Source organism: Alternaria triticimaculans, assembly GCF_023758025.1.
Source record: "Alternaria triticimaculans strain BMP 0046 chromosome Unknown scaffold_1, whole genome shotgun sequence".
Classification (NCBI taxonomy): domain Eukaryota; kingdom Fungi; phylum Ascomycota; class Dothideomycetes; order Pleosporales; family Pleosporaceae; genus Alternaria; species Alternaria triticimaculans.
Window position 1 is genome coordinate 2828106 of NW_026055958.1, and position 13063 is coordinate 2841168.

At 52.4% G+C, this 13063-nt stretch overlaps 6 protein-coding genes across 6 annotated transcripts; 3 read left to right on the plus strand and 3 right to left on the minus strand.

Annotated features, from left to right (window-relative positions):
- Window positions 1-1188: 1188 nt before the first annotated feature.
- Window positions 1189-1750, minus strand: J4E78_000923 (uncharacterized protein; the record flags this gene model as incomplete). Its single annotated transcript, XM_049361584.1, has 3 exons — window positions 1189-1285; window positions 1334-1616; window positions 1669-1750. The coding sequence occupies 3 exons, from the start codon at window positions 1748-1750 to the stop codon at window positions 1189-1191; spliced, it is 462 nt and encodes a 153-aa protein (XP_049226867.1).
- A 1102-nt stretch (window positions 1751-2852) lies between these two features.
- Window positions 2853-4535, plus strand: J4E78_000924 (uncharacterized protein; the record flags this gene model as incomplete). Its single annotated transcript, XM_049361585.1, has 1 exon — window positions 2853-4535. The coding sequence occupies one exon, from the start codon at window positions 2853-2855 to the stop codon at window positions 4533-4535; it is 1683 nt and encodes a 560-aa protein (XP_049226868.1).
- Window positions 4536-5133: 598 nt separating this feature from the next.
- On the plus strand, window positions 5134-6054 carry J4E78_000925 (uncharacterized protein; the record flags this gene model as incomplete). The annotated part of the gene is made up of 1 exon (XM_049361586.1): window positions 5134-6054. One exon carries the CDS (start codon window positions 5134-5136, stop codon window positions 6052-6054), a length of 921 nt encoding a protein of 306 aa, XP_049226869.1.
- Window positions 6055-6384: 330 nt separating this feature from the next.
- Window positions 6385-8363, plus strand: J4E78_000926 (uncharacterized protein; the record flags this gene model as incomplete). Its single annotated transcript, XM_049361587.1, has 2 exons — window positions 6385-8308; window positions 8335-8363. The coding sequence occupies 2 exons, from the start codon at window positions 6385-6387 to the stop codon at window positions 8361-8363; spliced, it is 1953 nt and encodes a 650-aa protein (XP_049226870.1).
- A 662-nt stretch (window positions 8364-9025) lies between these two features.
- On the minus strand, window positions 9026-10012 carry J4E78_000927 (uncharacterized protein; the record flags this gene model as incomplete). Its single annotated transcript, XM_049361588.1, has 1 exon — window positions 9026-10012. One exon carries the CDS (start codon window positions 10010-10012, stop codon window positions 9026-9028), a length of 987 nt encoding a protein of 328 aa, XP_049226871.1.
- A 521-nt stretch (window positions 10013-10533) lies between these two features.
- On the minus strand, window positions 10534-12879 carry J4E78_000928 (uncharacterized protein; the record flags this gene model as incomplete). The annotated part of the gene is made up of 1 exon (XM_049361589.1): window positions 10534-12879. The coding sequence occupies one exon, from the start codon at window positions 12877-12879 to the stop codon at window positions 10534-10536; it is 2346 nt and encodes a 781-aa protein (XP_049226872.1).
- Between the last annotated feature and the right edge of the window lie 184 nt (window positions 12880-13063).

Sequence of the window (13063 nt, forward strand, 5' to 3'; positions counted from 1 at the left end):
AACAGGAGTATTGCCAGGACTTGAAGATCATGTCCAGTCCCATGATACAAGCATCCAGCTTCGGCTCATGATGATCCAGAGGCGCACGCACTAAGCGCGAATATCAGGAGGATTAAGCGGTAGCGATGGCTTGAACGCGGCAAATGCTCGTGTCGTAGCTACCGAAGCGACAGGCGGGGGTTGATGCACGAGTATCACGCCCTGGGACAGTGTCGGGGCGTTAGCATGGCAATCAAATTCGTATAGAGTCCACAACCAACTAGACCAAGCCCGTAGCTTGATGTTCTTGAAGCAACATGTCCGTGTGTGGGTACTTCATCGACGGGAAGCGCGTGGGATTGCTCCGAACATGCACGCGAGACAGATAGAGTGAGTGGGCCAGCCACCGAGTCCTTCCCGGGGTAGGTTAGCCCCAATGCACGGTAATCCTGATTCCTGGTGGGTGCTTCATCAATGTCCAACAGCACTCAGGAAGAGTCGGATGTACCGTGTCCCAGCCAAGCGGTACTTAAGGTAAGAGATCTCCACAAGGCATTCCCTCTTGTTGCTGAGCATGAACGGCATCCACGGTACGCGCTTCAACTGTCGGTCAGACTCCCCGGAAACTTGGCGATTGGTAGTCGTAAATGCGGCGTTGGCCAAGGGCCTACGACCAGCGCTGGCTTCGTTGCTGATTCGCATGGATGCGTGGAGGAGGGAATGATGACTCGCGTCGGGTAGCGCACCGCTTGTTTGCAGCCGACGCGTCTTTGGGAGAGGCAGCAACAAAGTAAAACAGCTTAAGTGAGGTGAGATGCGAATATCTGGAGTTGACAAAGTTCTGCAGTAAGCGTCGATTGCTCCAAGCAGGGTCGATGATCTCCAGGTTGGTGGCCGGCGGCGTCGCTAAAGGTGGGGCACTGTCAGTCGCGATTGCCGCAGGGCCGTCGTGGTAATCATCACCAAAACTGTAGCTGACATCTGCAACTAGTAGATCAAAGTCAAGAATCTCATTATTCAGGACGCTTTAAGAGCATGTATCATAAACGTGGTATCGGGGGTTCGGACGCACCGTACATAACACGAACGCCACGCTCGACATTACGTTCTAACCGTGTGTACAAGAGTAAGATTAGGAAAGATATGGGTATCATGAGTTATAAGACCAACAGCTGGTCTGGACCGTATCGCGCGACAGAGAATCGTCGTTTAGACGCCGGCCATGTTCGGTGCAGGAGCGGTGTCATTCCTGGGGGAGCTGCGGATGTGCAGCGCCGCAAGCACGGTCGAAGCAACAAAGGCAACCCTGTGGTATGTCAGTACACAGTCGCGGGTGAAAATCTAGATGGCATACCAGTTGAAAGCAGAGAAGACGATGGCAGCGACTCCGCAGCTGTAGAAGGTGCCTTGGCGGCCAGCCCACCAGTTGTTACCCCATCGAGTGGCCACTGCAACGAAGGCTGCGAACCAGAAGATCATGGTAATGAACTCGACTCCGCCAATGGCAAACTTGTGGGCTGCAGCGGGGAAGCGAGCTGGTGCGAGGACGAGATATGCGACAGCCAGAAGGGTCCAGATGGAGGTGAACAGCATGAAGGCGACGCTCGCCGGCACCCAGGTGACGTAGGCATCGACAACTGCAGACATGTTAGTGACGCTACGGCATCGCGCGGTCTGTGTGCAACATACTGTAGGCTGTAAGACCCAGCACGATGATGCTGAAGACGACTTGTACGCCGCGCAGGCCTAGGACAAGAGCGGGTGCGACCATTTTGATAGTAGAGAGGCGCTACGGCTACGCGATGGATGGCTGCAGGGGCTACGGAGCGGGTAGGCAGATTGTGGCTGCAGATGTCTTCGCTACCGAAAGTCGATGGTATTTGTTGTTTGCAGCAGTTGGGTGTAGAGAGGCTCGATGAGGCCTGCAACACAGCGGCGGCCTGGTTCTTTATGCCTCCGCACAGGCTGGCAGGCGATGATGCTGCCACGACCTTGTCCCTTCTTGATTTCCCTGAAACCGACGTCACTCGCAGTGGCGCATGATCAGGGAGCCACATGTCGCGTCCATGATTGGTCAGTCGCCGCGATCCCAGCTCTTAGTGCCGCTGGCGATGCGACGTGTTGCACAACCTTCTCGCATCTTCTCCTCTTTGTCCTGGCCTTGTCCCCCGCACTACAATCAATCTTCGCGTTCCTTCATCTCAAAATAATCTGTAACTTGACAGCTTTATTTTCGGACGCGTCGAGCGTCTTGTTTCAACACAAAGGTCCCACGCTCGGTGTTTGGGCAGCGTCGTCAAACATGTGTGGCGGTGCACGGTTTCATTTTCCACAGCCTGCGACGTGACGCGGCCAAGGGTATGCCGGCAACACGGCAGATGCAGCCCAGCGCCGCATCACGTATACACCGCCTACTAGACTGCTGGCTTTGTGGTTCTTCAACATTCGCAGTGCGCTCCGAGATGCACAAAAGTGCATTCCATGGCCCAACTCTGATCAATTCACCAAATCGATGCAACGAACCGGGTCAATGTCCGCCAACGAACGTACAGCGGCATGTCATCACGGAGTCTTGAGGCTATGTGAAGCGTCAGCCTCTATCGAATCATGTTCGCTGACCTATAGTGGCATGAGGTTACCTAGCGCAACCAACATCGCCGCGGCCCGTGATGCAACAGGTCGTCTAGCTCTAGCAACAGTTTAGCTGTTGCATTGTTGCTACAACATACCGTGAGGATATGGTCGAAGAGTTCTTGTGTTGTGCACCAGTACCCTGTGACGAGTACAATGAAGCGATATAGTGTTCGCCTGAATTTACAGTGCGAGACCTGTTGGACTAAAGTGCACATCCCTGGATTGACCTAGACTTCCCGATGAAAAGCCTCCGCGTGGGTACGAGCAGTGTAGAGATGTCTGACCAAGACTCAGCACCGCCAACTTCGCCTTTCATCCCCAATGACCCCGAGGAGAAAATCGCCATGGTTTCGCGTCACGATAGCATGCTCTCGGAGCAAGGCCTGGAAGTCGCAGAACTGAGAGCGAGAGTCGCCGAACTTGAAAGTTCTTCGGCTCTGGCTACGAACATGCGTAACGAAGTTTCTCACGAACTCCAATTCTACAAGAACGAAGTAGCAAAGAAGAAAGATGAGATCTATGACATGACCAGTGCGTCCAATAAACAGTCCAGAGACTTCAAAGCCCTCGAGGTCAAGATGGCCAAACTGCGAGAAGACAGTGAGCAGAAGCTTCGCGAGATGGAGAAAGAAGTTGTTCGTGGGAAAACAACGAAGAAGAGCACCAAGGAGGACCAAGAAGCAACGCACGTCATCGCTCAGCTACAAACCGAACTCGGTGCCAAGGATACTAGGATTGACCAACTGGAAGCTCGATTATCTAACCTCAAGCCTCCTCCTGAGAACGCGTATCGCGGCGCCCAGACTAGGCTAGCCAACCGCCGCCCAACAGATATGCATCACGAGCACGGCTGCGAGGAGCACCAAAAGCTTATATCTCAGCAGCTTGTGGATGCTCAAGAACTACTGGCCGCCGCCGAAGCAGAAGCAGAAGGATTTCGTCATCTAGCGAAGGCTAATGCAGATTTGACTGATGGCCAGGCTACGGATTTGGAATGTATCCGGGAACTGAGAGATGAGAATGAGCGACGCTACAGCGAAGTTAATCATCTCAGAGAAGTCATTGGCAGTTTACGCGCCGAACAGCATTTTGCTTCTAGCGAATTCCATGATATCGATCTCGACGACACGGCGACCCAATCTCTTTCCTTTGGTCCTTTGACAAATGTCTGCATTACTCCCATCGCTCGTGAAAACAATAAAGTCGAGCTGCGTGCCCTAGAGCTGGAAGTTGAAGGCTTGACCTCAGAAAATCATAGCCTTTCGCTGGAGTGTACCGAGTTGGAGTCGAAGGTCGTGTCTGTCATATCCACACTGAAGGCTCTGGATCAGGAACAAGAAACAAGGAACAAATGTACACTGACTCTCTCCGACCTACAAAACGTTTCGACCTCTCCACGCACGCCAATTGTCGCAAACAAGTCCGTAATCAACCCTGACATGCTAGCTGGACTGGAGGATCTTGGTAAGTCCATCAACAACCTCAGCGACCCACCATTCAAGATGACCACTTCTGCTGCTAATACGCGAGCTACACCCGATCTACCCAATGTGGCCTTGACAATCAACATCAAACCAAGCAACAAGCGCAACTACTCTTTGTTCCAGCGCGTCAAAAGCGCCATGTCTTCGACTTCCAAAGTCGACATAAAAGGGCCCAAAGAGATTGCCAACAAATTTGTAGCCCTCATGGAGGATGTCGAGAAGGACCATGCAGAAAAGACCAAGCGTGTTGTCGAGCTAGACAAGGCCGTTCATCAGTATCGGGACCATGCTGAAGCTCTGGAAACACAGATCCGTAATCAAGCCAAGTGCTTGGATCCTGCGCATCGCACGTTGGCCGACGAGCTCGCTGCCAAAAACGAGCAGTTTGCTATGCAGGAACAGCTTTTGGCTACATTTCGGCACAGCAATGTAGCATAGGCTTCGTCTTCTTGACCAAGTCGCCTTGATTGAGTAGGTAGAGAGCATTATTTAACTCTTATTCCTTGAACATATTGCCCTGAAGTGATTAATATATGAGTAATGAGATGCTAAACTCCTCGATCCGCCGTCCTGCAGATGGTAGACGACATGGACGCCCTAATAGCCCCGGTCGCTCACGCTGCGCAGTCCGCCCAATTCACTCTTATCGCGCAGTTCGCGCAATTCGCCTAAGACGCGCTTTCCGTGAAAGCGCGGAACGGTCGACACCTTTCCCTAACTCACCCGATTGGGCAACTGCTCATCGAGTTCCCGGTGATGTCATGGTAGTGGAGTCCGTGCGCGCCCACGCATCTTCGACGCGATTGCTTCCATATCATCCGTCGTCACACGCGCATCACGAAGATGCTCCCTTCCAAACCCGCGCGAACACGCGTCAATACAAACTCCGCGGTTCTCCCCGAATATGTAGACGACATCACCTGACGGCAGTAGTGGCAGCGTCGCGTATTGCTGGCATGGGTCATCCGACTGGAGCCTATTTTCCCTGACGACGGCCTACATCTCGCGAAGAAAGGCATCCTCATCCCCAGTTGCGATGGAAAAGATCCAGTGCGCCCGGTTTTACTTCGAGTGGAAGGGCCATCCTATCGAGGACCTAGCCACTTTCCGCAACATTACGCTTGCAGAACGGCCGGACAAACCAATCGTATATCTGGCTGGGGATTCGTCTCTCGACAACAAGCACTGGGTTGACAAGACTAGTCCTATCGCTCCAACCCATCTGCCAGGCATTTACGATGAAGCATTCAAACACCCTTGTGTTCCGAAGCCAGATGTCGCGTTCTGGATGAACAGCCTGCTTGAGCATCGTGCGACTTGTATCAACACGGCAGTAGAAGAATCCATGCTTCGAGATCGAGATGACGTACTTCTACCGCACGACGAGTTCATTCGCGATACTATTCGTTCGAACGACGTGTTGATCGTCAGCGTTGGCGCCAACGATATTGCGCTGCGCCCGAACCCTTCCACGATACGACACATGCTACAGCTCGCCTGGCTGACCCAACGCAAAAGCCTAGAGAGCGGGACCGCAAGCGCACTGCAGTACTTCAAGCACATGTTCGGTACCAAGACCCAAGACTACATCGCTCGCCTTACCGCCAAAGCCAAGCCTCGCGCCGTCATCGTCTGCATGATATACTTCCCACTCGAGTCGGGTCTAGGGCAGACCAGTTGGGCTGATGCGCAGCTCAAGGCGCTAGGATACAACTCATACCCGGGACAGCTACAAGCCGCCATTCGAGCGATATACGAGATGGCGACGAAAGCGATACGGAGTGAGGGTACGGAGATAGTGCCTTGCGCGCTGTACGAGGTGCTCGATGGCAAGCTGGCCGATGACTATACAGCGAGGGTTGAGCCGAACGAAGCGGGCGGAAAGAAGATGGCTATTAGGTTCGTTGAACTGTTGGACGAGATTCTGGAGAAGTCAGACATACCGGAAACTACTTGAGGCGTATGTGCTTCACTTTACATTTGGTAAAGAGTATAGTCTTTCTACTACACCCCCGGCTCGACGAACCTGAAACCCGCGATCGCGATCGGTCTTCTTTCAGAACTGCAGGATGGGTGCATTCCTTGCCTCTTTGTTCAGACAGCGTCTTTGTGAACCTTTCGCCTTCGTCTATTGCGCTGCGCCTTTGTTTCACGTGAACTTGATATGTTCGCCCAACATCCTGTAGATGATCAGACTTTGAAGACACACTATCTCACCTCTGCTAGTCTTGAAGCAAAACCGACAATCATGGAAAGATATACTTTTGCACGACGTGCGCTCAGCGCGATGCCTAGTACACCCGACGATGTTGTCTTTCTCGCAGCGGTCTTTGTTGCATTCGGTTCCGGCGCCTTACTTCTTCACTGGATTCGCCGTGTTCGTGACATTGGATTGCAGAAGCAGTGGCACGATGCGCAGATGAAGACCTTTCAGGAGGGGTTCGCTACTTTCGAACAGTTACCGCAGCAGTTGAACGCTATCAACGCCTGTATCGGCGAGCTTCGCGAGAAGGCAGATGGAGCTACCGATCGATTCAATACTATAAGCGACCGAATTAACGATCTCAGCCAAAATATTGATCATCTTCAAACCGTTCGCGCTGGTACTCACGATGTCAAGAGGCCCTCGACCGTGCAGCCAACAACGGATGTAGGCTCGGCGGATGCGAACGAGCTTGTGGCGGTCAAATCACATATAAAGAATTTGGAGAGCAAAATGAGCGAGATTACCAAACGAAAGGACGAGCTAGAGCAGGCCAATGCGAGCTTGAAGGAAGACCTTGAGCGCGCCACCAAGTCCGAAGGAGAGGAGCAGAGTGATGAGTACAAGACACTGCTCATGCAGAATGAAGAGCTTCAAACTCAGGTCGCCCAAACTGAACGGTCTTTACGAATCCTTGAGCAAGAGAAGGAGCGCGTGGCTGCCAATGGAGATCCCGCGATGAAGCAGCAGGAGGAAGTGATTAAAAACTACGAAAATGAGATCGAGGGACTAGAGGAAAGACTGGCATTGGCTCAAAAAGATCGGACTACGGCGAGAGACAAGACGACGCAAATGTCGTCTGAACTCGAGGAATTGGAGAGTAAGCTATTAACTGCGCAGAGCGATCAGAATGAGATGCGACAAGAGAACAACCGTCTGTCTTCAATGATCAGTGATTTGGAGACAAGCCTGTCATCATCTCGAAGTGATCAGCAAAGAATGGCATACGAGATCGAAAACCATTTGGCTGTGGTCAACAGACTACGAGATGATCTGTCATCAGCTGAGCATGAACGAGACCAGCAAAAGGAAGCAAACGAGAGGCTCGCTGGGCTTGATGAGGGCACGAGACAGCCAGGAGCGGATCAGAGCACGATTATAGATGATCTCAAAGAAAAGCTAGAGGCGGAGAGTCTCAAGAGGGCTGACTTAGAAGTCAGAAACGATGTACTCACCAAAGACATCGGAAAGAACGAGGCCCATATCGAAACGATGAAAGCAGATGAAGCGCAGAACAGGCAGCAGCTGGACGGTCTTACGAGCCAAGTCGAGTCGTTGGAGAGGCAAAAGATGGATCTAGAAGCGACGTTGGAAGAGCACAGTCAGGCAAAGGAAAGTGAAGATCAAGCTGACGAGCATGGCGAAGGTCTACAGGACAACACATTTAGTGACGCTTCAGAGCAGAGAGACGAGTCGCAGCCAGATATCACGAAGTTGCCGACCTCGCCTCAGCAATCGAACACATCAGGAACTGCACCTGATGATAGCTGGGTAGAGGTGGCCGCTCAAATTCCCACAGCCCCAGACGGGAGACCGACGACTGGTGGCGAAAGCGCAGAAGTTGATGAAGCCTTGAGTCCTGTAGTGAAACTTCCCATGGCGCCAGCCGCCGAGGCCAGTGGGAGCCCAGGCACAAGAAAAAGCTGGGCAGCTGGCGATGAACAAGAGTTCGATCCAGAGATCCAGAAATTTGCTGCTAGAACGGCAAGCCTTCCAAGTGCGCACTCATCAACCAACTCCCCAGCGCAAGAGAATCCTGACTCTCCTGCCGCCAAACCACAGCCTACTATCGATACTAGTGTGGCCAACAATGCTTCAGGCGCGACCACCCCGCATAGCAACGCATCGTCACTGCCAGTTGGCCCGTCCCCTACGTCTGATACTGTAACAGCCCTTTGCAAGTACTGTGACATTGACGTCCCGGTCGACATGATCCAATTGCCCAATGGTAGGCGGTATCTAGACTGGCCTAAGCATTCGAGAGAGACAGGTTGCAAGAATAGAGCACTAGGAATCTCTTCTCGGCCGCAAAGTCGTGGAGGCCCAGGATCTCCCAGCTCCGCAGGTTTCAGTCCAGGTGGCTTCAATGGGAACTTTCCAAACTCTAACAGGAGTAGACCTGACAGCAGGAACAGCTACGGTAGCGGTCGGGGTTCGAAGCCTTCTAGTCCCAGCGACATGAGTCCTGGCAGTCGCCGTGGATCTTTTCGTCCCCGCGGAAGAGGTGGATTTGAAGGCAGAGGCGGATATGGTAGGGGTAGGAGCTCAGAGCGTTCTAGTCCTGTAATGAATAGTCCAGGCAGTTATCAGAGCTCCGATAATGGCGGTGATGGAGGACAATACGGTAGGGGTGATAGAAGCAGGCCCAGTAGCGGTGGAGGCGATTGGAGGCCTCATCGGTTTGCACATGATGGGAATGATCGAAGTAGTGAAACTTATTGAAACCCGTCACCCGATAAGGTGAGGGTCAGTAGGGGCCAAGGTGGCTTCAAGTAGCTGTGATGTTTGTAGGGCTATCAATATCGAGAACACGAGATGTGGGCTCAATATGAACTCTTCAGCGAGTATGTGTGCTCAATACTAGTCGTTAGATAATATTACTTGACCGACCTTCTCTCACTCCCATGTTATGCGACCAGGTACATCCGTAAGCGGTTAAGATAGCTTAAGCCTCCCGGATCTCTTTGCACAAGGCTTCATACTTCTCCTTCCACTCTTCCACTTCCCCTTCTCGCTCTTTGAGCTTGGCTTTAAGCTCATCATTCCTTGCCACGTGCTTACGTAACACAAACCTTACTTTTGCTGAGAAGTTCTTCTCACCTTCATAAGCCTTTTTCCATCCGGCTGCTTCCTTATGCGCTTTTGCGAGCTGTTCTTCAACATGGTCGCCGGTAGCCTCCGCCTTTTCCTCCTTGGTCTCCGGCGCTGTATTGCTGTCTTGGTGTGCGCGCTCGCTATCATCGACTTTGCTGGTGAGGGTATCAAGCTTTGCGTCTTGTGTGTGAGCAGGTGTAGACGGCGCAGCCTTCTCGGATAAATCCGCATCGTCCTCCTTTTCTTGCGCATCGGCTGCCCAAGCTTGCTCCGCAACATGGCGACAAAGCTTCTCGAAGCAAAGCCAGAAATCGTGCTTGAACCCTTCAATGGCGTCGTCGAAGCCCTGAACCAGGAGGTTGTAGCGGAAGAACACCTCAAGCAAGACCAAGTGCTCATGGTCAACTACTGTGAGGACCGTGGAGAATGGCGGTACAAGATCGTAGTCGCGCCGCAATACTGGTAGTGCTTCCTCGCCATTAATGTCGACAATCTTCCAAGTACTCCTACTAAATGGAAACGAATCGGACAGTACTATAGTACGGTGTTCCAGATCCCAGAGAATTTCTAAGGGTTTCATCGTCACCTGTGGGTATTGAGACGCTGCTTTGGTATCTTTCTGCCATCCTAGGATAGCGCCGAAGTGACCGGGAACACGTTCTTCGAGCTTGAGTGAAGCTATGTTGAGCAGCGCTTGTAGCTCTTCGGGGAAGTACTTCAGTGCGTAGCGGTGTCCGTCCGCGAGACTGGATACCGTCTTCATGTGTTGAAATTTCTGGGAGTTGTCGACCGGGGTGTCTTCATGTTGCGTCGTCTTAAGGTCAGTCTGGTCTGTCATTTTGTTCGTTCAGGAGAGGTCTGTTCGATCTTTTAGCAGATGTGATGGCGGTGATAGAACGTTTCAAGTTGTGTTATATCGCTGGTTTGTTTGTTAGTGATTGGAGTCTCAGACGCGCGCAATGCGACTAGCGAGTGCTAGATTCTTCACTATACGACTAGAAATCGCGTTTGTCTCATGTATCAGCGTTGATTGTCACCCTTGCTAATTTTTTTATTCACTTAGATACACACACGCACGTCAGCTGTAGAAGCGGCAATTCGCCTCGCAGACCTTGACGCCCTAACACATCGCGCTCTCGATGCGGCATTGTCGATCTGGATGCGTTGATTCGTCTGAAAAGACATGATGACGTCTACGAAGAAGGCATAATCGTTAGAAACGAGGTAAGTAGTGAAGAAGGGGCTTGGCAGGATAGGACGGAATGTGATGTGAAAGTTGGTAGGCCTTTGAATACTCATTACATTATGGCATTGTTGGAACTAAAGATTACATGACTTTTGACTGAACTTGAAGCGCGTTCAAGCCCTCCATTTCCGTCCCAAAGCCCTCTTGCTCCACTGATGTCCGCCAAAGCTGTCGCCGTTACGAGCCTTCTCCTCATAAAGCTTCTTGCTCAGCTGCTTGTACAAGAACTTGCCGTTGTTGTGGAAGTTGATGCTGTGGTCACTGTCGGTGAAAAAAGTGTTCTGCATCTTCTCAGGAGTGACCTGGTTGACCATGAGGAGATCGACGAGCGCAGCCGAGTTTTGGAAGTGTACGTTGTCGTCACCGGTACCGTGCTGGATGACGACACCACCAGCGATGTTCTTGAAGCCAGTGGCGTCGTGGACACGGCTGCGGTTGTAGCCTTCGGGGTTAATGTCGGGAGTCTTCATGTAGCGCTCGGTGTAAAGAGAGTCGTAAAAGCGCCAGTCACTGACAGGAGCGGTGATCATGGCGTAGCTAATGATTGGGTCGCCGACCTCAACGACCTTGGAGGAGAGGTAGCCACCGTATGACCAACCCCAGATACCAATGTGTTCGCTGTCGATCCACTCGTTCTTGGCCATCTCCTTGGCAGCCCAGATCTGGTCTTCAGCCTCAAGTTCACCGAGGTTGGAAGTGACGAGAGACCGGAAAGCACGACCCTTACGACCGGTACCACGGTTGTCGACGGTGAGAGTTACGTATTCGAGCTCGGGGTCAGAAGCAATGTAAGCCTTCCAGTTGAGTGCGTTGAAGGACTTTTGTACCTCCTTGGCGTTGGGACCACCGTACGGAAGAAGAATGAGAGGGTACTTCTTGCTGGGGTCAAAGTTGGGTGGAAGACGGAGCATGGCATCCAGGGTATATCCGGAAGGGTGCTCCATATCAAGGTACGTAATGTTGGGAAGAGCGTAGCCCTGAAGCTTCTCGTAAAGCGCAGTGTTGTTGACAATTGTGCGAATTGGCTCGGTGGAGTTGATGGAGTACAGCTCCTGGTATGGAACGTCGGGTCCAGCATAACGAGAGACGTAGTATGAGCCACCGGAAGAGAATGAAGCGGTCCAGAAAGCGGTCACAGTGTCGTCAACCAATGCAGTCTTCTCGCCGGAGAAGCTGACGGAGTACATGTGAGACTCAGCACTGTGATGCTCGGTGGAGGTGTAGTAGATGAGTCCGCGAGAGTAGTCAACCTTGAGAACGCTGAGAACCTCCCATTCGCCAGATGTCAGCGCGATGGGCTCTCCGCCGCTGACGGGGAAGAGGTAGATGTGCGCCCAGCCGCTCATATCAGAAAGGTCCATGTAGTACTCGGTAGCGTTTCCGTAAGACGCGTTTGCAGTCTCAACAGCTCCGATGTAGCGAACCTGCATCAGGTTCTCTAGCCATCCATCGGTACCGTCGCGCTCGCGAGTGACCTTGGATGACCCAGCTTCAACGTCAACAAGTACCAGCTTCTCCATGTCTTGGACACGGTTGTAAGCGCGGTACATGACCTTACTGTGCTCCTCAGTAAGCCAGACGACTTCGCCAATGACGAGATCGTCCTCTGGGAAAGCATCAATGGGAACGTTTGTGTATTCACCAGACTCAACATCGAGCAAGTTCATGACCACCGTGGGGTTCTTGGTGCCAACCTTGGGGTAGCGGAGCTCCAATTCGTTGGGGTAGACGGGAACGTATTCCGCATCGTCTTCAATATAGTATGGGATTCTGAATGTGCCGACGCCAGTCTCGTTGAAGCTGAGGAAAGCAATCCTAGTTCCATCGGGAGAGAACCACAGAGTGTAGCGATCGCCAAAGATCTCTTCCTCGTAGACCCAATCGGGAATGGCGTTGAAGTAGTCGGGGCCTCCATCCTCAGTAATCTGGGAGATGGTGCCATTGGTGGACATGTACAGGTTGTTGCCCTTGACGAATGCAACCTGAGATGACGAAACCGGGCTCCATTCAGCGTACTGAATATCGCCGACGGACTCGGGATCAAGAGATACGGACTCTCCAGTCGCAACATCCATGATCAGGTAGTCGGCGAAGTAAGAGTGGCGGTACTGCTTGGTGTAGTTGACGGCCCACATGACTTTGGTCGCATCGGGCGAGATGAAGTAGTCCCAGTAGTCAGCCGGGACCTGATCAGCCGAGATGAAAGTTGAGGATTCGCCAGTGGCGACGTTCTCGAAGACAAAGTCTCCAGACGCGGCTGTGTAGATGTAATCGCCATCCTCTCCGGTGCCAACCCAGGTGAAAGATCGGGTTGAGGGCGTCAAAGAACCAGGAGCGTTGGTGGTCTCATTGTAACTCAGACGCTTTGTGCCATTGCCGAGAGGTTGGTGTGGCATGCGCGGAGGGTCGATGGCGTGAATCAACGGCAGCGCCGCAGCGAGGATCGCGAAAGAGCGCATGGCGACGCACTTGCAAGAAGCAAGAACGATACGTCGGGTAGAAACTCAAGACGAATGCAACAAAGCACCTGTCGTGCTCAGGCCAGGCAACGAACCTATTTATCTACCTTCCACTGCATCTATCAGTCTAATTGATATGCGCATCGTAGTTGCCGCATTGAGCAGGTGTTAAGCCTCCCAAGGC